Consider the following 26,333-nt stretch of genomic DNA (forward strand, 5'->3'; position numbering starts at 1 on the left):
GATAACCAGCTGACATGCCTGACAATTACAGCATTATAGGATACGTTCTGAATTAAATATAGTGCAATCCATGAGAAAGTCAAACAAAAGCAGGAAAATGCATATAAAATAAAGAGAACAGACATTTACAGCATGGTGTAATCCCCAAAGGGAAAATGCCTTTCTCAGGTCTGAAAATTTCCACAAGAAATCTTGGAAATCTTACAAACCTCTCAGTATCCAACTAAAACTGCCAGGGGAGAAGAAGGCGGGGAGCAGAGACTGGGGGTCTTTCCCCAACACAATCCATCAGAAGAGGGAATGCTGTTTCCCAGCTGAGACATTTGGTATTTTTCATAAGAAATTCAGCTTTCTCTACAGGCTCCACAGAATGAGCCCAGCATTTGTGGCTAACACAGACTGGCAAAACATTCTGAGGTGCTGGTTTGGGATGACAGAGGCACTTGGTGCATCTCTGAAGAGCTTCTCAGAAAGCCCACACTGTCCTTTCACAGAGCAGCTATTGAAGTCTCCTGCCAGAAGCATTTTCTTTCCCCAGTGCTAAATTAAACTGGCCTCATCCAACTTAACCACACTGGAAGATGCTTGGACAAAGGCTACTTCATACTTTTCCATCTATCCATGGTGATTATACGTCCCCTGTTACTCTGGTATCTACAGAGGATTTGTCCCGACAGCATCCCTGGGAAGTGAGGCCGCACCACAATGCCTGATTTAGAGAGATGAATGCTGCAGTTATGTGGCACCACAGGGTCATGCAGACATGCCAGAGCCATGCTGATGCCATGCCCCATCAGGTCAATTAGCTTCTGGGGAAGGCTCATAATTTCGTGATGGGGTGCAAGCAATTTGCCGGATTTTTTTCCAGAGCTGGCACATCCACAGCCAGCCCAGGTGCTCAGGCTGCACAACCTAGGCATGTTCTAAAAGGCTCACTGCAGGTCACAGTAAAAATCCTGTCTGGAAGAAGAGCTAACTTCAAAAGAAGAGCATCTTTCCTTACATCCTCAATTTTTTTATCCTTACAAAACCCACAGGCTTTAAGTGTTCTTTCAGATTGCACATAAGCAGCAAGAGACCAGTGTGTCCCAGTGAGAGACACTGCAGTAGTGGTGCCCTTGGACACTCAGCTCTGGCCTTCATACAGCAGAATTGCATCTGACAGCATTGTCAGAGCAGAGGTTCCAGTTTTAAACACAAGGGCAAGTCTAAGCACTTCACTGAAAGGGAGCAAAGCACCAAGGTCATTTCCATTAATCACTGCTTCCTACATCACTTAGACATTTAAAAAAATATTTACTCTCCATCCTTCTTTAAATTTCAACCCTTTCAAGCCAATTGTTGAAATACAGCATAGCCCCACTAAGATTTTAGGGTTTATCAGTTCACTAACCTTACCAAGTCACACTGAAGTCCTCACAATGCAAAAACTTAAGAGTGCCTGCCCTAAATTCATGCAAGTAGGAGCAGCTCAACTCATGTCAGCCCAGCGCAAAGGCTAGACGGGTCGGTAGGAGGCTGCAGGGCTTCAAAAAACCCTCTGGTCCTTAAAAAAAACCCCCTAGCAGCAGAATCAAACACTGCATTGCAGCTGCAAGGAGGGTACTGGAGGGTGCATCCCAAAAGCAGCACAGGGCCATTAGCAGGGTGCTGATATTAACTGCATCCCTACTGTTAGCAAAAACACACACCAGATATTGTCAGCATGATTTACAGGCTGTTTTGGTTTTACCTCTGTTTTGTTCAGTGCTGTCAGATCATCCAGGGAACCAAACTCCTGATCTGCTCCGTAACATGACAGATTTAGGATGGCATCCTGTGGGAATGGGGGCTGGCTCTTCATTAATGGGTCCCCTTCTTTGTCAGTATGACGACTCCTGTGTTCAGGCAGTCCCCAAAAGGGATGTCAAGAGCTGGAGAATCATATCTGTCATGCAATGCCCTCTTCTATCCTTCCTTACTCCTCTCTCATAAAGAGGTAACAGTGGATTTTCATGGGTATTTTAGGCAGGGACTACCCAGCCAGCCAGACCCCATCTTTGCAAACTGATTTTGTTTGAACTGGTACAAAGCCTGGCACAGAAACTCTCTGAAACCAAATTTATACGTTGGATGGTCATTGAATTTGCACCCACAGAATCCATCCTTAGAGAGTCTTCTAAGTTGCTCACACAGTGCTGACCATAGTTTTAACTAAAGCCTGTTAAAAACACACCCTCACTTAAATTGGTAGTTTTGTGAGTCTGCAAGACTACTTCCCTGCTCCCACTGCTAAGAGAGAGATGAGACTTTAGCTCCAAATGTATGAAACTTAATCCCTCTGTTTTCATAGTCTACATCTTCTCTACAGCTTGTTAGCTTTGCTTGATATATTGTCCCCTGGAAACCATGAGTAACTTCAATATTGAAAACAGAAACAATAGCTCCAAACACAATGGCACATTTTACTTCACAAACTCCATCTGAAATGGTATCTACTCATCTCCGTAGGACACTTCTCATAGCTCTGGGGAGAGCATCTGCCAGAGGAGAGCGACCGCCCAGCGCAGTACAATGAGGAAACTGTGCCAAGCACAACATAACCACAGGTTTTAACTGCAAGCTGGGAGGAGACTCCTTTGTCTTCTTTTCTTCCTCTCTCCCTACCTCCAAACCACGAGATGTTTTGCCTGCATATCTGGTTCCAAACACATGTGTATCTTGTCTTTGGGGGGATTTAGAAAGGAGTACAGACAAAAATCCCATCGCCCGAGTGGGCAGAGAGAGCTGCACATGTAACAGATACCTTGCTGTGGGCCTCCAGGGAGGTAACAAGCAGCCAGCAGGACAGGTTTCCAAGAGCTTGGAGCCAGCTGCCAGCCTTACAACCCAGCCCCAGCATGGGCCCTTCAGCTCAGGCACCCCCCAGCCTTGGGTGCCATGCTGGCATCTCCCCAGGATGCTCATGTGGCATGTAGGGACAGTAGAGGTGGTCAGTGCCTGGGAAGGGCAGACTCCAAAAGCATTGGCTGTCCCATTGGGCTTGCAATGCAGGAAGGAAAGGATTTGCACTCTAGAATACAATGTAAGAACAAACCTAGGTTTCAATGATCAGTCCTTACTGGTGCCTACAGTAATGACATCTCAGGGATTGGTTTCTCTCTGTAGATTTATTTCTGGACAGGGAGGACAAAGTTCACAGGTATCAGAAAAACTGTTTTAAAGAGCCCTGCCATCGCTAGCACAACCACACAACACAGGCACCTTAGCAGCACACTCAGACCCACACCAGCTCCTTCTGGTCCCTGCCCCAACATGCAGCATGGACAACGTTCTCGCTTTAAAAGTGAAAGGGGAATTTGGGTAACGTCTGAGTCATAAAGTCCCAGAATGAGAATCCCAGGGGATCTGGGACCAGAGCTGTCCCAAAGGACCTTGTAGATGGACCAAACCATGACACATGACTGCAGTGGGAGAAGGGACAACACGTCCTGCAGGACATGACCCAGCACCCTAAGAATGGAGGCTAGGACTGAAATCGTATTTTTCTAAGTACAAGTCTGCCTGAGGACTTTCATTAATTTAATTGAGAATGAAAGCAAACCCTGGGAAAGTAGACGGGCTTGGAGGGCGGCCACGGCGGCTGCATGTGCTGCTCGGAGCCGGGTGGGCACTCCAAGTGTTTACAGGGCCCCCGTGTTACGCTCTGCAGGCTCGAGCCCTACTCCAGGATTTTCATTCAGCTAATAATCATCCATCTCTGGACGCATTCCTTGTGGACCAGATGCTATTCTGTGTATCATACCAACTAATCACATGTAATATTTGGCAGGGTATGAAAAGCATCGATGGAGGTCTTTGACAATGGCAAAGAGGTTATTTTCGTCTTTTTTTATCTCAGTAGCTTTTAAGTGGCACAGGCACGCTGTCAAGAAATACTGTCAGGGCTGTGACTTTTCCAAACTTCCAGATGAGAAAACTGCTACAAGTTGTGAAGGAGAAAGAGCACATGGAGGCAGATGCTTGCATCCAGGAGAGGGACTCCTTCCAGCTCTGTCCTTCCACAGGCGGTTTCCAGCCTTTATCCCTGCCTAGTGGCATTTGTGAGACCTGACGGTGAGCCCATGGTCAGCAGTACCAGGCGCAAGAGGTACCGAGCACACTGTTACCCACCACAGGCAGCACAGTGCTGCCTTCAAAGCCAGAGCTGTTGTTCCCATCCCTGTCAGGGCAGCAGCAGAGTTTTAAGCCAAGGGTGTCCGTGTGGGCTGAGCAGCAACACCTATGGGTTCATAAGGCAGTTGGGTACATGCCCAGCCTGCCAGTGAGCATCCATGCCTGCTCTCCTCTGGCGGATCCTCCTCCACTGACACGAGGAGAAGTGCAGTACCAGGAACAGTTGGTACTTAACTAGGCATGTTCTCAGTCATAAAACAAAAACACAAGTGTTCTACAGCCTGCCTGGCCACACATGCAAACCACAGTGGCCAGCTGAAGGGTACACACTGGGTGTGCACTATGCAAAGTGTGCTTGGGTGATTCAAGGAAAGGGTGCTAGGGAAAGCAAGGAAATTGTAGCTGCAACAACACGTCACATCCAGCAGCTCCATCCAAAACATTTCTGAGGGGAAGAAGGTGACCTACAAACTGCTTTGATGGACAGGCTGATGTCCATCCAGGACAAGAGCAGTGATGATGCATATTTCTATGCCTTTTCACATCTTGTGACCAGCTTTAGAAGCTGGATGGGGCAGACAGGCAGGGCAAACAAGCACGACAGTCATTTGTGCCCTGCTGGGCACTGCGCAGGCATCCAGGGTTATTTCTCATCCTCCCTGTGGATTTGCACTTGTCTGTTCTCTCCTCCTCTCCATCACACAAAGCCACAATAAAGAAACATCAGAAAGATGTCCAGATTGTAGAAACATCCTCAAAAATGTGTTGAAAGGCCAACAAGCTCCAGGTACCACACAGCTCTCTTCTGCCCTAGCCCCTGGCTCAGGTAGGAAATTAACATTTCACAGACTCCTCCTGAAATTACATGATGATATTTTGTCACAGAAAGTATCCAGGAAGACACTAACTTGCATCAAAGAGATTCAGGCCATATCCAGGCCCTGTAATTCCCGAATGAGCAGCAGTCAAGCTGTCTGATGGCACTGCAGTATGAGACCTGGCTGCTGGTTTTGAAAGTCCACATGATCTTTGTGTCCCTCCATAGGGTTATCTATCTTTAGCACCTCAGCATTATGGCTGTAAGGAATCAGCTCTAGAGAGCTGCCATCTGCAGAACCTAGCACTACAAGTTCAATTGAATAAATAAAAGAAAAAGATACCAAGAAAGAAGTGAAGTGAGTAGGAGGTGGGAGAAGGAATGACACATCAACTGCTTTCTACAGGGCACAAGCAACTTCAAAAATTAGGTTCCATGTATGCACCCTCCTGAGAGTAAGAAAAATATCAGAGCACAGAATGGCCCATTTTCCATCAGAAAGCACAACACCAGCCTCAACAAATCACAGCTACTGCCAACCTCCCTTTGTCATCAAACATGGGCAGAAAAGGCATGGGAGGGCAGCAACTACACTCCCATAGCCAGTACAGAGAACTGCTCTTTGCCAGCAACCCAGATGCAAAGTTATCTTGCTTAATTAGGCTTCCTTTGGCTCAAGTAACTGGCCAAACAAATTCCATTACCAGACACATGCATACACGCAAATAACTATTTTGCTGAGCCAGGTGCAGACAATTGTTTCTAGCCCTCCATCTGGGACTGGGGCATGTCTCTCCATGAGGTCTGATGCCAGAGAACATTGCGCTGGGCAAGAACGAAGGAAAACCCGAGAGTGGCTTAGGAACAACAGAAACAAAACTCAGAAGAAAATTTTTCCACCCTAACAGGTGCAGAGATGTGATTAAATGTGCCTCAAAACTCAGGCTTTCAGCACGGCCTGAGCGTCACACTGCAGATCCAATATGGTCAAGGAGGCTTTGAAATCCCACCCCAGCTTTGAACCCTGCAGATCAGTATCAGCCTGGAGAAGGATTTCAAGCCGGAGGAAGATGCTCATGTTTCGAAAGCAAGAGCCAGCAGGGGAAAAGGGAGGCAAAGGGGCTGTTCTCCATTACAAGAGAAACTGCAAGAGCAGCTTGGGCAGGTGATCCCCTTGCCTGGATGTGGGACTGAACAGCATGAAACACTGCAAGTTCAACAGAGGCTTGAAAACAAAACCAGATTTCCCTTCCTAACCATACTGCAACAAGGTAAACTGCCAAGGCAAGCTTCACTTGCCTTTCTGTTAGAAGTGAGCACAGGAATAGGAGATTCAAACACCAATTCTGCTGACAGATGGGCTGACACTGTAATAGTATCTCGTCTACTTAAAAGCATCTCTCAAATGTCAAAGGTAGAAAAAGAACTCCAGACTTCATATCCTGACTCTGAATGAGTCCCTCAAGGTATTGCTTCCATATTTGATCCATGCAGAAAGAACCTAGTTCTATCATCAGATAGGAACATAGAGAAAGAAGGAAAAACTAAGATGAGGAAGAGACACTGCTGGGGGGTTATGGGGTTGATTCTGAGTATAATGCTGACTTGCAGGAGTCTGACAGTTCTGGGACATGTGCAGGTGCCCTGTGTGCCTGCAAGCAGATAAAAAAATCAATTAAACTACTCCAAAAAGAAAGAAAAATAGCCAGTTTCTGCAAAATCTAAGAATTCTAGGATGCAGAGGCCACTTTTCCATTATTTGGCACTCATGTAAAGGTGAGGATTTTTTATGATGCCACTGGATTTTCAGGCACAATCAAATTCCCTTCCCAGGGAAACTTCTATCACACTTGGAGCCAGCAGCTATCATGGTGCCACACTGACAGCAGTGAGCATATGATGATTATGTAGGTAATGAGTACCTATACACTGGTTTATTCTCTACTGTGAGGGTGCTCAAAGACTGCAACTGCCTACCTAGAGGAGTGGTTAATGCCCTAAGCCTCTCAGTAGTTAAGAGGCATTTAGACAATGCCCTTAGCTTGCTTTAATTTTTGGTCAGCCCAGAAATACCCAGGCAGCTGGACTACACAGTCATTTTATGTCCCTTCCAACTGGAATATTCTATTCTAATAATGAAGGCCTGTAGGATGGACATACAGCAAGAATTTCTCTATTTCAAGATTATGACAATCTCAAAAGAAGAGAATTTTCTGTGAACTTTTACTGTCCTTGGAGCAGAACCCAATACCCAGGACTGAATTTAAAACTCCACATGAGAACAAAATGATCAGTCTGAGTTCTTGACATGACCACAGTCACTGCTGCATCTGGATACCTGACAGCCACATAGTAATTTATCCTCTCAAATCCATGGGAGATGAACTCTTTCAGAACAGGGAATCCAAAGGACAAATCTTTCAAACCCAGCTCTCCTGCTTTAGTCAGGGCAGGGAAAAACTTCAGTGTTCTGTCTTGCAGCTCTTATGGTGCTTCCACCACCTGAAGAAAATCAGACAAGTGGCCAATATACATTTTGTGCCCTTAGACTAATTAATAACTGTAAGAATTACAGCTTACACAAGTAGAAGTATGAGAGATCATTGTGAAACTTGCCACCCCAATGGAGAAAAGGAGCTCCCAGTGCTGGTGGGCTGGAGCACATGGAAGCTGTGACTGTAATCTTCCCTGCACAGAGCTCTGGCTGCTGATCTCCCAAAGACAGGACACAGCCACTGTGCATCACAAGTGGTTCAGTCTTGCAGTCTGCCTTCCCAGTTGTCCCCATCTCCCTTCCTTCCATTGGTAAAATGCTGCTGCAATGTAACATGCTGATTTCAAAAGAGAGCTACGAAGCTTGACTGATCATGGTGAACAAAGGCATTATTTCTTTTGACTTATCTTGCAGCTTCTCGTGCCTTTTCTAGCCCTTAACACCAGACAGACATACCTCTGCTCAGAGCTGGTATGTGCTACTGAAATACAAATAAATGAGCAGGCCACTATGAAGGAAGGAAAGAGTTAGTTTTCCATTCTGAATATTGACTTATTTGAGAGCCTGATATATTTGAAATCAATTTTTTGAAATATATTTAAAGGGCTCTCTTTTATAGAGGGACTTTGTTATGACGTGGAAAATTCACAGCTCCCAACATCAAGCCATGGGTGGAGGGAGTCTGGAGTATGAATTAAAAATAATGCGGTTGTTTGCAGAAATTAGTGGCACCAATTTAAATCCACACTCCTCTCCCTCCTCAAATAATCACCCTGTGAACAGAGGTGGTTTATGGAGCCCTCTGGAAAATGTTCCTCATGGCCTCCATTCCGGACCCAAAATAAAACACATCACATCGCAGCAAATACTTCACCAGGGTGCTGCTCTCTCTTCCCCCAACCCACGCCTCCCATTTGTTGCTAATTAAATGAAACAGCAGGTGCTTAGACCACAAGCACAGCAGGGCTGGAGCGAGTGCAGTGATTAAACCCCCCTGGAATGTCTTCTTGGAGAGCTGCAACTTTCCAGGGACCAGACTCTTGGAGGAAAGATGAGATTAGAGCCGAGGGCTGGGTCAGTCTTTGGCTGTGAGCTCCACGATCAGAGGGCGCTTTCGAAGGACGATGGATCACTAGAAACATCAGGTCTCTGGGGAAAGTGCTGATGCCTCTGTTTTGCCAAGCCACCTTCCCAGCATACTTGCTACAGGGTGCACACAACACAGCGTGCTCTGCCTCTGGGCTGGAGACATCTCCTTTCTCACCCAGTTGAGACCCATCATAACAATGCAGAGCAGCCTCCCCCATACCAAGGCATGTCTGGGCACCTCAAATCTTCAGGCAAAGATTAGCAATGCAGTCCCCAAGGCAGGAAGCCATCCCAGCCTAAGCCTGGGTGAGGCCAGGGAATGGATACATCACAAGCCAGAGTGTCAGAGCTGGCCAGGAGAGCTATGGGTTGTGTCTCAACACATGACACACCAGGTCATGCTAATGAGATGTTCCTGGTTGCCACCCAGAGCAAATGCCTGCAAGCCCAGAGAAAAATTTTGTAAGAGGAACTCACTCTTTGGGATGTGTCCTTACACCATGACTCCTGGCACATCCATTTACCTGCTGTGTCTGCGCTGCAATCTCATCCACAGGTACTGCAGGGACACAGCATGGACTGAATCCACCCCAATTCCTTCACATGAAAAGGAATGATCCTTGCTGCCACCAATGCCATCAGCAAGTTTCACCTCCTGAGACCAGAGATCAGGCAAAACAAAAGGCAAATGCTATTCTGTTATTGACAGGGGATACACAATGCTGTAAGACACGGACAGGCACAGAGCAAGGGGCATTTAGGGGCAGCCAGAGCTGAGCAGTCCATCAAACCAACTCTCCCTACATCCCGTTCTGGGGCCTCCTTGTTTTGCCCCAGTGAAGTCTTTCCCCTGCTCACCATGCACTCCATCCACAGCCACATCTCCCTTCCATCCCAGTATGCCAGTCTCACTCAGGTGACTTCCCATGGAGACAAGCTGGGATAACTGTAATCACCCAAAAGCCACCAGTGCATCGTAATTCAGGGGGACCCTAAACCAGTTACCAACTGGGATGACATGGTACAAGCTTGGAAATAAACTCCTCATCCCTTCTACAAATTCCATTTCCAACCACGAGACTCCATGGGATCAGGACATAATCCCAAGAACGAAAAGCACTATTTATATTTCTGCTGAGCACTTCACTTCTCTTTGGTCACTCTGCTGATGTTTCACTTCTTCACCAAACCCTGTCAGAAATGTCTGGGGGCTCAGGGGGAGGAGAGGGAACGTGGCCATTACGGTCTGGCTTAGCTACTGTAATACAGCTAACATTTGGCTGTGTTAAAAACACTCCAAGCCAAAGACTTCAAAGCATTTTACAAACATTAATGAATAAACTTTCTCCAGCAGAGCTGATTATAGCCCCCATTTTATGGGTGGATATTTCCAGATAACCTTCCTGCCGCACCAGAAGTTCCCCCCTCCTTCTTCCACTCCGCAGACTCCGAGCTCCTAATTACACAAAAAACATTTCCACATTAAGGCAATGAAATATATTTTGACCTAAGAGTGGAACAGGATTCAGCATGAGGTTTCCTAATAACAACAGGCAGGAACTGACAGCCCTAGTGCTCCTGCAGCTCACAGCACACCCTTGCTCAGCTGCATAATCCAGGGCTCTCCCACATCCAGAACGAACCTGAAATTTTGTAGGGCTCCTCTCTACCTTGGATGCACCTTTTGAAAACTTCCCCTTTACATAAGGATGACCAGGGACCACCTTCATGGAGCACACCACTTGCTCCATCTGCCTTATTCCCAGAATCCAATGGCAAATGAATCTCTACCACCTCCTGAAGCACCAAATGCTAAATCCTACCCTTATGTGCAAGCAACCAACACCCTCTAACCCTCAGCACAGTAATACAGTGAGGGTTGCACACGGCAACAGAGGCTTTTGCAAAGCTGCACCAACAGTTACCAACACACCAAAAACTACCAGACAACCTGGACTTGTTACAAGGACATAGGTGTTCATCATGTGCCATCCCACAACACATTTTCTTCACCAGGAAAACACATAGCAGTTTTGTTCAAGCAGCAGCACATCACTGTAGTGACCAGGAAAAGCTTGGACTTGGATTTCAAAGATCCCCAGACAACAGAGAGGCCACAACATCCCAACTCACTGCGCTGTCAAAAGCCAGAGATTAGCCAGATAAAAAGAAATGTCTGTGAAATAATTTTTTGGTCCAGGTGGATAAGGTGTATTCCCTTCTAAGACAAAACTTCAATCATTAAACTCATCCTAGTCCTTTGAAAGATTTTTTTCCCTACTATCATTTTATTTAGTCCTTTTCCAGTTTGCTTTCTAATTTCTTCCCACTTGGCATTTTCCCCTCTTTTTCACAGTGTTTTTGTGGTTTGTCCTTCAATTCTCTCAAAACATCTGGCTGAAGGGAGCAGCTCAGCAAGTCTCACTGGTTTTCTTAACACACCCTTTAAAAAACAAATGCATCAAGACCTAGCCACATGGCTCTGATGTTCCCTCTGTTTGCAAAAGCACCACTAAATCGATTAGGATCTGCCCTTGACTGACCTGGTGAATCAGAGGCACCCCTGGATCAACACTGATGCCTCAAGAATGGCTTTACTAGAGAGCTCTGCTTGTACCGTAGAATTACAGAAATTATCTTAAACACACTGGGATGTTCTTCTGAGTCTCTGCTTAGTCCTTTGTGAGCTCGTTCACAGCTCCTGCCATCAAGAACTTGTCAGCAACTTGTTGAAGTGGGAACCTCCTCACTGGACTGCAACTCCCTGCTCTGCTGCCTTTGCACCCTCACAGGGTCCCAGATGGGATAGCTTAAAAAAACTTCAGCTGTGGGCACTTGTGTAGGTAAATGCCCAGTGGCAGGTGTGGACTCAGCAGGCTGCCAGGGCAATGCCAAAGGATCTGACGTGCTATGAGAGTTCAAGTCCTCCCTTTCCAGCACAGATCTGACAGACCAGAACTCTCCTTTTAAATGGAAAAGCAAAAGGTGCAGAGCAAAGCCCTCAGCCTGGCTGAATGCTGTTCAAACGGCACCCAGGAAGGAGTGTGCACAAAGCTGAGCTTCCTCCAGAGCATCACTATTCCTGCTTTTTGCGTGACTTCACCATGTGTCTGCTCAGCTCTGTGGGTTTTACTGCCCTGACCACTCCACTTCAATGCTTCCCTTGAAGGGAGGGAAGTGGAAATTGCAAAAGACAGTTCTGCAGCGGGAACAAACTTGCATTTGCACGAGACATTAAACTGTTCTGGTTGCAGAAAAGAAGAACCATGCTGTGACTGGAGGCAAGCAGGAAGGGAATAGGGCAAACAAATTCCCTACTTCATGCTCCATACATTGATGATGAAAAGATCAGTCATTCAGATGTTATGGGGAAGAAGCAAATAGCACCCAGTGCTCATAAATCAGGCTGGGGTGAGCCTGATCAGGAGCCTTTCTTATGGCAGGCAGGACAGTCCACAGCAGAAGAGACGCCAGTTGATGCTTTTCTGTGTCCTGTAAGCAAACCATGGTGTGACAGGACCAAGACCTACTGCTCCTTCCAGACAGGGCCTTCCCACATCTGAGCCTGTCAGAGCAGAAAGCCGGGAGGGGTGAGGTGACATGGAAAAGAGCCCTGACAGAGCCCTGCATAAACTTTCCATTATGGCTGGGCAATTTTCTATTTGCACTTAAATGCAATAATGTAAATAAACTCCCCGTAACCCTTCCAGGGCTATTTAGGACGTTTGCGAAAACAACCAGCTCCTCTCATCACGAGCCAAGGGATGCGAACACAACAGGCACTTCTCATCTTGGTCTCCGCACACTTAATGAAAGTGAAGGATTGTATTCCCTGCACAAAAGTGGAATTGTGTTTCAGGGCTGGGGGTGTGAACTCCATGCAATTTTCCAGCCGTATAAATAATTGAAAGCTGAGTACGATTAGGGGAGAGCGACAACATATTGGAGGGGGTGGAATTGTCATGCCTGAACTTTCGAGGCTTGGGTGCTTCAGGGAAAAAAAAGGCCATGGAAAAATCCTGCTAAGGAATTTAATTTTCACACAGATATTCCAGAAAAAAAAAAAAAAAAAAAAAAGGCTGATCTTAATATCTGGTAAGAGGAAATATGCAAATAAAGTGGCACTTGGAGAATTTGCTGCCTGTGTGAGGCCAGCAGCTCCAGAGCTGTAGCTTTGGCTGGGGCCGGTCCCACAGCCAAACCGCACTCCCGTGTTTTATTGTTCCAGCAAACAAAACCTGGAACAAGGGTAACAAACAAGTGGGCTGCTCCCAAGGCTGAGCTTTAATTCCTGCTGTGAAGATCTATGATGAGAGCTCCCAACACCAAAATATTAGAGATGGAGGAGGGGTAAAATGGGAGGTATACATTGAGCCTTACACACTCTGATGAAGAAAGGCTTTCAGCCCAGTTTTTACCATGATTCTGCATAAACCCTTGTATGAGATACTGTCCAGGCACAAAACCAGCAGGTCTGGGCCCCATACCAAAGCTTTCCATCATGATTCAGAATTTTTGGCAATTTCAGGAATGTTTTTAGATTTCCATTAGCACCACAACCTTGCAGGGACTCATGCTCCTGATACATTGGATTTTTAACATGTAAAGCAACCAACACCTATGAAAATAGGTCTGAGTCCTCCAGATCTGATGTAAGTCACTTCAGTTCATTAGGAAGAACTTGTTGCTTTTCCTCTCTGTGGCTGTATCAAGGAAAGGCCTTCCTATAGTACAGGGTCTCCAACATCCTCACAGCCTCCAAGCCAGCAAGCAATAAGGGGGGGATGTAGGTACTGCTGGTAAGAACAACTTACACAAACCAAAACTCCAGAAAGCAAGAGAATAATTCCAGAACATAACACTTTTGACTGATTTCACTGTGTTCTGTGCCTGCTAGAGGCAGACTATATACAGCTAAAAGGACACAGCTAAGAAGTCAACAACCTCTTTGTGATGCTCCCAATATTTCTTAAAAAAAACCCAAACCAACAAAACTCATGTGCCTAATTACATATAGAGCCCAGACCATCAAGAGACTAGCATGGGTATCATCTCTGTTCTTGCCTTGCTGCTGTCACACCCTGAGGAGTTGGCTAAGCCACCACCTCACTTTCTAAAGTCACCCATGTCCTGGCCAGAGAGGTGGATTGGTGCTGAGCAGCAAATACTGCCCTGTAGCCACCCTGCAGGAGATTCCCATGCTGCAGCAGAAGGGCAATATTCAAGTGTCAGCTTTATGCTCCAACAGAACCCAAGTGAAACAGTACAAAGGGGAGGGTTCCCATAGGCTGGGTCACCTTCTCAACCATGGGTTCTTTGCCATGGTCATATTCAATGCACCTCTGTTGTAGCTGCACAGGCACTTTGCCATTTCCTCATCATGTCCCTCATCTTTGTCTGACGTGTAAAGTCTCTTTAAAAACAAATACTGGAAGCTGAACAGATTGTTTTGCCAAGCAAACATTTAAATAATGATGGAAATAAGAATTACAAACAATTCCATTTATTCACTGAACACAAAGATACTGCCCCAAGCCAGCTGGTATCCTAAGGCACTAGGGGCTAGAAGGACAAATGGTATTTAGATAGCTTTTAAACCAGTGGAGACAACCATTCTCAGCTCAATAACCATGTCAGCTACTAAGTTTCGCCCAGGGGCATCTCATTTCCCCTGGGAAGGCCTGTTACAAGCTTGCTGCTGTTTTTCTGAGAGCAGGCATTTAGGGGTCTCTCCTACTAAAAGCCAAGTCTTGCAAGCATGGCTGCACCAGGAGCTCCAGCACAGCTGCCGAAACACAGGAGGCACAGTCAACCCTCACAGACAGCGGTGCAGGGCTCCTCCTAGAAATATGTTTCTCTGCATCCCCTGTAAACCTTGCACTGCCAGCCTCTCCACTCACTGACTGGGATAACAGCAGCAAACAACTGGCCCGTGTTTACGCAGAAGAAAGGATGTGCCATTTCTCCCCAAGGAGCCAGCACTGACCTTTGGGAACAGACGTGTTGACAGACCCACGTTCAGATTTCCTCTGAATTTTCCCAGTCTTGTTTCAGTTTCAATAATGCTCTTAAGGAAGCTGTTTATAAATGAAAGCCTACAGCTGTTGCAGTAACTCCATTTCCCCAGTTCCAAGATTATCAGGGATGTCCCTGAAGCCAAGTACTGGGTCTGAACCTCATGGGTCAGATATGGAGCCAGGCCCCTGGTCTGGAGGACCATTTCAGAGCAGCTCTCAACATTTACAGCAGGGCCAGGATGCTGAAGCCCAGCATCTTGCACCGAGGGAATGGGAACAGAAAACTTGATCCTTGCAACCCAGCCCATCCCGGCCAAGGCCAGCACAGCCCAGAGCAGAGGGAGGCATGTGCAGAGCCCAGCAGCAGAAACACCAATTTCATTGTGCACTTGCACCATAGCCTGATGCAGCGATCTCTGCCATGCTGTTCCTCCCCTGCCTGACTCAACCCTACCTTCTCCTCCAGCTTTCCTGCCCGTCTCCTTACGCACCCTCAGATGTGCACACGCAGCCCAACAGAAACACTCCCTGAGCTCGTCAGAGGCTGGGAATCCTTTCAACACAAACCTCCCACGCTATGAGAGGGGCAAGCTGCATCTCGTGCAGAGCCACAGCAGCAGCCCTCCTTCCCTCCCTTCCCACAGTGCCAGCCAGGGGCTCTGCACAGGGTGGCACCTACAGAAGAGAGGGTCGCCCATTGCAGAGTGACCCTGCTGCTCTGGATGGCTGGGAAGACCAGTGGGTGACTGCTCATCCTGCTAAAGAGGTCTGTGGGTTGAGGGTTAGGAGTCAACATTTGCAAACACAGGAGAACACTTGCCCCGTTGCATTCTTACCTATGCTCTTCACCACTGATAAACTTAGTGCATGCTTGGACTTGTCCATTCACCTTTCCTGCAGAGCTAAATGCATGAACAACATGAAATACCAGAGGCTCTACAAAAACGCTCAGTAATGAGTTAGACTGCACTGGACCACCAGAATTAGGGCTGTGGGTCTTCACTTGGGCAATTAACCCAAACTAACTACTGGAGTGAATATACACAATTCCATCAGAATCATAGAATTCCCTCTTTGCTCTGGCCCAGAAAGCCTGCATGCCAAAGCCACCAGGTCCTGTTTCAAATCATAGTGACCCAGTGAAATCCAGGGTACTCAGGCACATGGCACAGTTACAACCAAACTGGGAACGAGAGTGGACATTACACTATTTGATACAGCTTGGGGAATGGAGAAAGGGAGGTTGTTACAGTATAGCGTAGCAGGAGAATGACTGATAACAGCAACACTCACGTGAACTCCAGTCTGAGTAACAAAAGCAGAGATACAGACTGCAGTTACTAGTTTTTATACTACCATTTTTGTTTAATGTCATCTTCAATGTTCAGTTACTCCATTATAGCACTATAAACAATCAGGATGACCCTAGCAATAACAAATGAAGCTCTTGATGTTTTATCATCAGGATGAAAACTCCTTACATGACTTTCCTCTTCCTAGTAAAACTCTTGATAGTCTTTACCTTTTAAAGTTCTAATTGGCTGCTAGTGAGTTCCTCTTTCTGTGCCACTTTGAAGAAAACCTTCTTAGATCAGCAAACTATGTTGGGCAGATAATATTTTGCTGATACACAAAGCTAGTGCTTCAACAGAGCCTTGTTTATTTGCCTTTTCAAAATTGTGACATTTCAGACATCTCCTTGCAGCCAAACTGCCTGTGTGTGTCATTGTGTGGAGAGACGGAGATCTGCCTACCTAACATTCCTGCCACGGCTCCAGCGGGGATGTCGTTCGCCTCTCACGCAGCCAAACACCCACTGTGGGATGGTGGCATGCTGCTAAATCCAGCTGCTGTGTTTTGCCTTGGAGAAAGCTGCATTTCACCTGTTGTGAGGAAGGATTCTCCCCCAGCTCCACACACAGAGACCCAGCCATCGTCATGGAACAGAGGGGTTGGTCCCTCTGCTGAGGTGTTGGTCCTGTTCATGCTCTGATTGCAGGCACTGAGTAACACAGGCATGGAGTCAGACCAGGACACTTGGAGTCACTGGATAAAATGCAGCAGGTGACCGCTGGTGATTGAAGCTGAGAGACCGGGCGTGGATCCTTGGTCCCATTTTCCCTGCTCACTTTGCTGGGGAGGGGATTTCTTAGCAGTGGGACCAGCACCCAACTGGGGTCATAATAGCTGTAAAAAGCCCAAGGTGGTACTGAGCAACTGCAAGGATGATATGGGGAAAGGAGAAAGATCCATCCTTCATTCTTGCCAGCTGCAAACTTTGTGGTTGCTTTCCAGCCCAGCATGGCCACTGGGAGGGTGAGAGCTGGCTGCATCTCCACACTTCTTCACCTTATACTTTGGGCAATTCTGCACACACTCTACTACAAATCCCCCTCCTGCTAACAACCCCCAAAAGCATTTTCCAGTAAGAAAAACACAGGCCTTACATCTGTAGATGTCTTTTACTGCACAGTGGAAATGCCAGGTGTTATCCCTTCTAGCCTAATAAAAGTGTCCTTTCTCTGCTCCTTTGGAGACAACAGGAGCATTATTGAACTATCACCTCAGGACAGGAGTCTGCAACCACCAGCAGCAAATCCATCAGTTATGACAGGAGACCTCAAACAGCATCCAGGGAATGTGCCCCAATGAGCCACCAGCCTGTCACAAGGGTCAGCACTACCCACAGGTGGTGTTCACATGACTCTCCCCATGCTCCTCTGTTCTGCGCTACAGGCAAGTGCAAGAAAACAACATTCAAAATATTACATTAGGAGATAGCTTTGACCCCACATGGTGCTCAGGTGCAAATGTCTCCCCAGGGTGAAAGACAACAGATAATGGGATTTGACAAGCAATTTATAGTAATGCTTTCATCTATGCAGAGTTAATTCAATCTTTTCAATCCTATTTACTGAAACATTGGCACCCACATGTATTCTGCTGCCATCATTTGACCTATGCTCAGGAGCAGATGTGACTTGGTTGCACAATTAAATGATGCAGCAATGCCCTAATTTAATTTTAAACCTGTGTTTACAGATATCCAGCCCTCAGTGAAGCAGCACAGGGCTGACACTTGGCTTGCTGCTTTGGGTTCTGTTTGCTGTACTTCTCACATCTTTGAGGGGCAAACAAATGCTATGGTATGACCAGCCTTACTGCCCTATTAGTCAACTTAAAAACAACCTGATTCCCAATTCGAGCATATGCACTGCTGAAATAGCACAGCCAAACTCTCCTGGGATTCAAATCCTTGGGACAGAGGAGCCTCTTACCACCTGCAGTGCCTAATAGAATTTGCAAAGAAGTATTTTAAAAAATGCAGTTTCTACTAATGCTACAGCTCTCAAAACCACTGAGCCACTTCCCACAGAGACAGCTGTTTGGGGAAGGGTGGGCTCTTTTTTAAAGAAACATGAAAATGGAGTAGTGAAATTAATTATCTGTATTCCTCCCTCCTTGCTCCTGGGCAGCCCCCTGGGTTTCCCCATGGGTCGTATCCAGTCTCACTATCAACGCCAGGCACTGCAGCCCTGATTAAGTTATTACAAGTCAGCCCTTGTTCCTCCACTTCCAGTCAAGAGCAAATGAGACACGTGCGGGCTTTGGAAGCCCTGAAGTGCAGCTCTGTCATTGACACAGCAGGGTGAGTGGAGTTGGCAGAGACCTGTGGACTCCAGCTGTTATGGACATGAGTGGTGCCCGTGAGCTGGCTGAGCGTTACTCCCTAAGCATTTGCTTGGTTTTCTCCTGGAATGGCCACATGGGCATAAGCAGGGACATTAACAAAGTAGACTGACTATGCTAAGACCACCTTACCATGCATGGTATCAGACTGCAAACCCCACATTCAACTGGTGCTAAGTTAGAAGTTCAAGCTTCCAGCAAAAATCTGGAAAGTGCAAGTCATCCCAAGATCTGGAGCAAATTTCTCCTCAGGCAAGAATCTCTGCACATCAAGCCATTGGGTAACCCTTGCATTTTGGGAAACCTAAGTGCCACTAAGCATTCATTTGCTTTTCCAACTCTCTTTGCAAGCCTCATTAAAGCTGGAAATACAAATTTCAATTCAAGACCCAAAGCAGTTTTCTTTGCCTCACCTAACAGATGCTCAGGCATAATCAAAAACCCAGAAAGAGTAATAGGAAGAAAAAAAAAAATCATCTATCACCTCTGGGAATCTAAAAGCACATTATGGCAGCCTGAGCACACAGGGTCTTGTCCCCATATCACAGCTGGGAAACAGATGGACACAGTGACATAGTACAGGAACGTGGCAGGACCGTAGAAATCTCAAGTGAAGACCTCAGTTTCTGTAACCCTTCACCTCACGCTGCAAGAGCTAAAGAGGCTGTTGGAGAGGGCTGACACTGCCCGTGCAGTGTTGGCCCTGAAAGAGATCTCTGGGAGAGAAAAGGGTTAAAGAAGGGAATTTTGTTACTTTCTTGTCGTATTTTCTCGTGGGGGGAGAAGCGTCATGCAAGCGGGAGTTTTGCACTGGCTAGGCCCCTTTGCACTTATCAATGGGACCTTTCAGGACTCACTCCCTGATTGAGACATCATTTCCTGTCCAACACACTAACCCCATTGATAACTCCACACTTGATGGGAACTTTTCAAACCTACCAGGAAAGGCCGGGAGACCCAGAACAACATATACATGAAAACAGAACTGTGGCGAAAGGAAAAAGAAGAGAGAAAAAGAAAGAAACAGTTTTGGCCACAATTCGCATGCTGACAACAAATGTTTGTGACTAGGGAGCTGTGCATCTTTAGCAGGTACAGCAGACACAGAGAAGATGCTGACATACTCTTACAGTAGTGGGACTGGCACTTCAGCCCAGTAAGAAGTAGAGATGGACACAAGAGGAAGCTTAAGAACATCCCTCTGTGGTGTTCCGGCCACACAGCAAACAGACATTAGGACTGGCTGTAGAAATGGTCATGTTTCACCCAAAAGGCCTGGAGGCCATAATAACTGATTCAGCTTACAAAACAGCCTAGAGACTTCAGGTTTCCAAGTACCAGAAGTGAAACATAAAGGGGAAAAAAGATGAAACCAGAGCTCTTTAAGATACTTCAAACAAGAACCTGTTTTTTCCTAATTTATCATGCGAAAAGGCTCAGTGTTACTTTTCAGGACACAGCGCAGTCAGCTACATCCTCAACACTGACTGCGAGGACTCACTTGATATTGTAACCTCAGCCCATCTCCAAACACAAGCTCCAGCCCAAAAATCAACATTTTCCCCAAAGTTCAAGAGTCTCTCAAACCACAGCTTTTATTTTTACCCCAGCCAATTACAGTTTTGCTGCCTACAAAACTACAATGATATCAGTGAATCTGGATTATTGCCAAACAGAACACCAGCCCCAAAGCCCCCCACTACCCATGCAGGTGCCTGGGAGCACTACCAGAAATGAAGCAGCTGATTTCCTGGCTTCAGACTTTGGTCAGCAGCTATCCAGCAAGAAAGCTTTTGATGAAATCTAAATATACAGGCACAGAATAGAGCCAAGGAGCTGTACAAAACAGCAGGAGCCAGGACACTGGCTGGCTAGGTAGATGGTTAGGAGGAGACCCTGGAAGGTTTCCACTGCAATCTCCATTACTGAACTGCTGTGGGAGTGTGCAAGAGCTCTGTTGTTTTCAGTTACTCGGGTAAGTAGTTTCTGGGGGCCCAAAATGTAGCGCTCTCTCTGTTTTAAGTGCATCTGAAGTATTTAAAATTAGATCCCCTCTTCAATAGGAACCATTCATGAAAATGTCAGCTTTAAATGTCTTTACAGTGCAAGTTACTCACTGTGAGCATACCACCCACTTATCTTATACCCTACAAGGGCAGAGTCTGAAAAGTTTCAAGATCATGACATGTAACAGACCAAACAAGCACAAAGCCTTATTTAAAGGCACTATTAACCCAGCTGGAAACACGACTAGAAGCATGAGTAGAAATAATATTTTATGTTAGACAGGACAGGCTTACCTGCAGGTCAAAGAACTTGCTGTATCTCCGGTAGATGATCTGGGAAGTCAGGTCAGACCATGTTACATTGATGATATAGACCTGTTCAGGGAAAAGAAAACACAAATCAGCCTGGGCCATGAAGCACAGGATACATCCAAAGGCTGAACAGTCAACCTAGGTTAATTTCAGATCTCAGTGGCTGTTCCTGCTCACAGTGAAGAATATAGCCCTGGGTGCAGGACTAGCCTAAACCAAAGCCTGTTGCAGCCTTCAGCAGAAGTCTCAGGAGAGTACTCAGTGCTCTCCCACATTTCCCCATCAGCAGCTCCCACCGACTTTGCTCTGCCTGTGATAAAAACTCTAATTGAGTGACGCCACATTTTCTGGTCTGTGGTAGCACACCCTGCTTTCTATCTTCTTTGGATGGTCCCAGGGCTAGCTGCAGGCATGGCCAGGAGAGCTATTCCACCCCTAAAGCAACAGCTCATTGTGGGGTGCTGATCTCCAACCCCATGCTCCAGGGTGTCTTTGTATATGGAGATGTGGCTGTCACCCTTCCCAAGCAAGGAGTGGCTCTGGTTCAACAGGAAATTCAAAGGAAACGCAGTTCCACAGGTGTTGCGGAATCACAGCCATGCTACACAGTTGCTTACTCACACCCATACATGTGTGACAGAAACCAAACCCTGTCACAGCACACAGCTCTTGCTGAGTCACATCGGACCACTCGGCACCTTTGGCACCCACTGGAAGGTGATGTACATCCGGACAGTGAGAGCAACACTGCTTCCTTATATTGATGGAAACAGCAACGAAGCCCAGAATAAGCCCAGGATTTCCCTGCTCCAACCCTAGTCCATGCCCAAAACAATCATTTTACAGAAACACCGTTTTGCCAGAAGTTGTGATAAAAAATGATTTGCACGCACATGCACACGAGCTTGTACATATACATTTTTATATATATACACACACATACACAAACCACAAAAATGTTTCCTTTTGACCCTGCTACCTCCAAAACACTTTTTTTCTAAAGTTAAAAATGCGCTAGGTTCTTCTCTCTGATATATTTGCCCTCAGGCCAGTGCTGGTCCTGCTGCCTTGATGACAGATACGCAACAAGACTTCAGCAAACACAGGATGGAGCTATCAAGGGTTACCATGTAACATCAATATAATGGAAATCACAGCTAGGACAGCTCCTGGGCCTTTAAAGCCATTTCCAGGTTTCACATATGGAGTGAGATAACAATCTGGCAGAGGAAACAGGAAAGCATTCCTCCTCCCTCAGCCACAACACTGCAGCAGGAGCTCTCCCTTTTGTCATGGATGCAGAAGTGGGGGATGGATAACATCAGCCTCTTCTCCATCTCCCCCAAGACACCAGACCATCTTCCAAGCTGCTCATTCAATTGCTTCTGTATTTTTACCAATAAAAATTATTGCATGAAAATCCCTGGAGGGGTGTTGAATATTGGGCTTAACAACACTTTTCCAAGGACCACCAATGGATTTTTTTTTCTTCTTTCCCAGTAGGAGAGGTGTCCTGCCAGAAACCACAGAGATCCTGCAGCCATACTTTCCTCTCTGCTTGTTACAACCACATTCAGTCCCCAAGGCAATCTGCTTCCCATCTCCTGCAGTGCAGTTTCATGGCATTCAAGAACTGGAGATGCTGAGCACAGGCTGTTAAGGAGATCTGGGGCCTTTCTCATGATTGTATCAAACATATCTGCTCTTCCAACCAGGGCAGAGACCATTGAGTCTGGCAAAGGGAAGACTGCCCAGGGGTAAGAGCATGACTCTCAGCAAAGCCAGGTTACTCCTCTGCTGCATCTCATAATTCTCCTGGAAAACCAAACCACCCAAGCACCCTCCTGCAATGCCCATACACACCAGGGTGACACCAGCACTGCTCTGCTTCATGGAGGGGAGATAAGACTGTGTAACATGAAGATTTCAGGTCCCCTTTAAAGATTTTACCCATGCAGTCAAGGCAGAGGATTCAGAGCCTGGGAAGGAAGCTGCTCTTGCCAATTTTCAGGCCAGCCACACTACACTGAAGAATATTTTTCCATGTGTTTGTTGTGGGAAAAAAAAAAGTTTGTAGCTTCACTCTGAGCTAATTCACACACAAATATTTCTACTCATTCTCTATCCAACAGCTACTTTCAGATGGAAAACCCATTCGATTAAAAACAGATCATGACAGATGGGAGCTGAATAGGATCCAAAAGCAACTTCAGATACTGTAATTCTGGCCCTGAGTTCTCACAAAGAGAATGAGACAGGAGGAGAAACATATTGCACATGCAAATAAAATTATAATTTTTCTCTCATTATACATATTTTCTTCAGAATCTAGAAACAAAACACATATGCCACAGACATCCAGGCACTTTGAATTTCATGGCACTTCAGGCTCCTCCATGCTACTCTTCAGAACCCACAAAAAATGTGAGTTCCTGCAATTTTTAACAGCCTACAAGTTCGCTTGATCAAAATCTAACCCAGGCAGGATTCAATCCTGCTTCAAGATTCCAGTTTGGTGGTGCAGTAAATGGCACAATACCTCCATGACAAAAGAAGGGTCAGAGTTGGGTGCACAGGGATATTCTGGGCAAGAGGTTGGATTTATTTGGTGCAGGGAACAGGTATAGGAGCAGCTCCCCACTGCATTGTGCAGATACATCCCCAGATCTGAAATTCAGGCTCTGTGGAAATGAAGCTACCACTGACTTCAGCCAAGCCAGGATTTTGCTGCACATTTAGGACAGCAATTAAATCTTTTTGAGCCTAAGGTCTCCTCAAGCTCAGCAAGTGATGGATGGGGCAGCATGCAGATACACTGACTTCTATTTCATGAAAAGATTACAGCAGAAGCAAGAAAAGCCTTTAATCATAACCTGGTACTATGTGAAGTGAGAAACCAGTGGGCTCAAAATCTGCTTGGTGGGAGACAGGTGCAAAACCTAAAACAGCTATTGATCTTTTTTGCTTGTTTGCCCTGCTTAAATTGCTTCTCAAAAGCCACCATTTAAAATAATGGGATATAACTGTTCAGTTGAAGATTTATAAAATGCCAGATTATAAACGCAAGGTCTAGAGGTTTCAAAAGCCTTAGATATCACATTTCTTTCCCTTAGAGATCTGAGTTTGGAAGTTATTCGCTTCTGCTGCCTTGGTCAGACCCATAACCTTTTCATGAGCAGTGAGCATTACATCAGCTTACCTCACCATTTTTTTTCTCAGACCTTAAAATGGGTTGCTGTGAAAGTGATCTACAATATCCCAAGAGAGAAGGAGAAAAGCAGTCCTGGGGGAGCCCAGGGTCATGCAAATGCAATGGGACGAGGAGGCAGCAGGAAATACTGGATAAATAGGGAGAGTCATCCCACGCTCAAACACCCAGCAGAGCCAGCATTGCTCTCACAGCTGCCTGCAGAGCCACGGGAAGGCTTTCTGTGGCATCCAACAACTCCCCAAAACTGAGCCACACAAGCCACCACTCCAACATGCAGCTGGTCCTGCCCATGAGAGAGTCCCAGCCCCTTGGCACATTCTGTCTTGATAAAAGAAGATAAAATCAAAGTACCTTACATGTCTTGGAGCAAGCTCTTTCATGTAAGTATAGTGTCTTCCTACACACAACTAAACTGTAATCAAGATTCCAAATTACTACAGTAATTAATTACTAAAGGCAAAGACACCTGCTTTATGTATCTGCCATGTTTATTACCATAAAGGAGTCAAAACAGAGATGCTATTCAAATGCTTCACCATAAAAATCCTTAACAAAAGGTCCTTAACAATGAACGAAAATTGAAGTACAAATGACAAACAACTCACTGCACAATCACTGGGTGCTCCAGCCACTAAGAATGTTCAAGTTTTAATTTCCCAAGTCCAGTCTTTTTTTGGTCTATTGTTATATTTTAAAATAAGTCCTTCTTCAGAGAAACAAGAAGCAGGCCTTTAAAGGCTGCAGAATATTAATCAGGAACTGAGCTTGATAAGGAGCTCTTAATATTCATGGCTTATGAAAGAAGGTGCAGGGTGCCAGGGGGATTTTATCAGCTACTAATTATTGTTTAATTCTAGCCCTGGGAAACTTCTACTTAACCCACCACAGAGCAGAGAATTTATTGTAAACTGAAGTCATTGCTCTCCCTTTACTGCCTACACAAGCAACCAGGAGAGATGACTTCCTATTACAAATCACATCCACTCTAACATCACTGGGCATGACCTTATCATTGACTGCCTTGTTTTCAGTGGAAAATATCCAGTTCTAGCCAGCACAAACCCCAGAGGTAACAAATTCAGGTTATTCTCATGTGACCGATTTTTCAGTTGTTTTTTTAGAGGCTAATGTTTTGTTGTCTACTGCCAGATGAGCTGGAGTGGAAGGCAAATGTCTGAAACCAGTTATCTGATGAGACCACAATAAGAACATGCACAAATACAAGAGCTATTGGCAAAGGGAAGATTGAAGAGCAGAAACCAGAAATATCCCGGCACACACAAGAGAGGGTGTTGTTACTTATTACTTTAATAAGTAATTACAGTAAATACCAGCTATTAAGAGAGTTCTATGAATGCAAAATACAATGCTGTGGTGCAATTTGTATGCAGATACCATCACGATATCCCCTTTTATCCTGGAAAATGTCAGCTTCTTCAAAGACTCCTATTAAAGTGTTGGATGTTTGTCCTCCTATGAATCAGGGTTGAGTTGGAAAAGATGCATCTTCTCCCCTGTATTCAGATGCTATCAGTGCCTGTGAGCTGGAAGCTTTCCACCAGCACAGCTCAGCATGTGAATGTTCCCTGGTCCCCTTCCATGCAAAGTCAACCCAGCTCCTGCAAGGCTTGCAGCAATTTCAGCTGCTTCATTTACCTGGTGGAGTTTGCATTAAAACAATTCAAACTGCAGCAAAGTCAACATACATCTGTGTTCTAAATTACCAGAGTACAGCCACTGCACCAACTCACTGTTTGCATAACCATTTTAACGTCAAAGATGTGCTGATGAGCACAAATTGGTGCTGGCCCAGATCTGAAGTGATAACAGCCTAGAGACAGCAATTTTGGTATCCACAAGACCAAAGCAGCAAAGCTGTTCAGCTTCCTGATGTGGTTTGGTTGATTTTAGGTATCTTCTTCCACCCCGTAAGACACTGGCACCAGCAGCTGGGGTTTCCCCAGGATGAGGGGCCCCAGTGTCCTCAATTCCTGCCCTATACAAGAGCCAGCATGGCAACAGGAAGAGCAGAATGCTCCAGGAATAAGCATGGAGAATGTTAAGCCCTTCCCCCACACACATCACCTGTGCCTTCACTCGGCTCAGATCACGTCTGACTCTGGATTCAGTGAGCACAGCACGGGCTTCTTGCCCAGCATTCAAAAGGCCCTAAAAAGCACTGTGAGACCTGGGAAATTCCCACAGAGATGAAGTCAGACCCTCAGCCCCAAGCCAGTGGTAAGTCCATCACTGGTGCCATGCAATGAGGTCACCTTTCAGCACGATGGTCTCCGAGGTACCGCAGCTCAGCCAGGGCAGGGCCAAGGAAGAGCTATTTTCAAACCCACTCCAGAGCTGTTCTCACTCCAGCGTTTTGAAGATTGAGCTGAGAAACAGAGATGAGACTTGGAAGAAACATGAGACCCAGGGAGCCCCAAACAGGAAAGGTCCTTGCAGGGTGGTTGCTGCCAGGGCAGGATGCCTCAGAGCAGTCCCAAGGAGGGGTGACGTGGGCTGAACACAGGTGTGGGGTGTCTGGCTT

At 46.1% G+C, this 26,333-nt stretch overlaps 1 protein-coding gene across 8 annotated transcripts in view; it reads right to left on the minus strand.

Annotated features, from left to right (window-relative positions):
- The window catches only part of SH3PXD2A (SH3 and PX domains 2A), a 255,167-nt gene that overhangs the window by 191,464 nt on the left and 37,370 nt on the right, over positions 1 to 26,333 (minus strand). For all 8 annotated transcript variants that reach the window (XM_069019941.1, XM_069019939.1, XM_069019938.1 and 5 more), the window contains exon 2: positions 20,563 to 20,643. In XM_069019941.1, coding sequence (XP_068876042.1) covers positions 20,563 to 20,643 — 81 coding nt within the window. The remainder of the gene's footprint in view (positions 1 to 20,562; positions 20,644 to 26,333) is intronic.

Source organism: Aphelocoma coerulescens, chromosome 6 (genome assembly GCF_041296385.1).
Source record: "Aphelocoma coerulescens isolate FSJ_1873_10779 chromosome 6, UR_Acoe_1.0, whole genome shotgun sequence".
NCBI classification, from domain to species: Eukaryota; Metazoa; Chordata; class Aves; order Passeriformes; family Corvidae; genus Aphelocoma; species Aphelocoma coerulescens.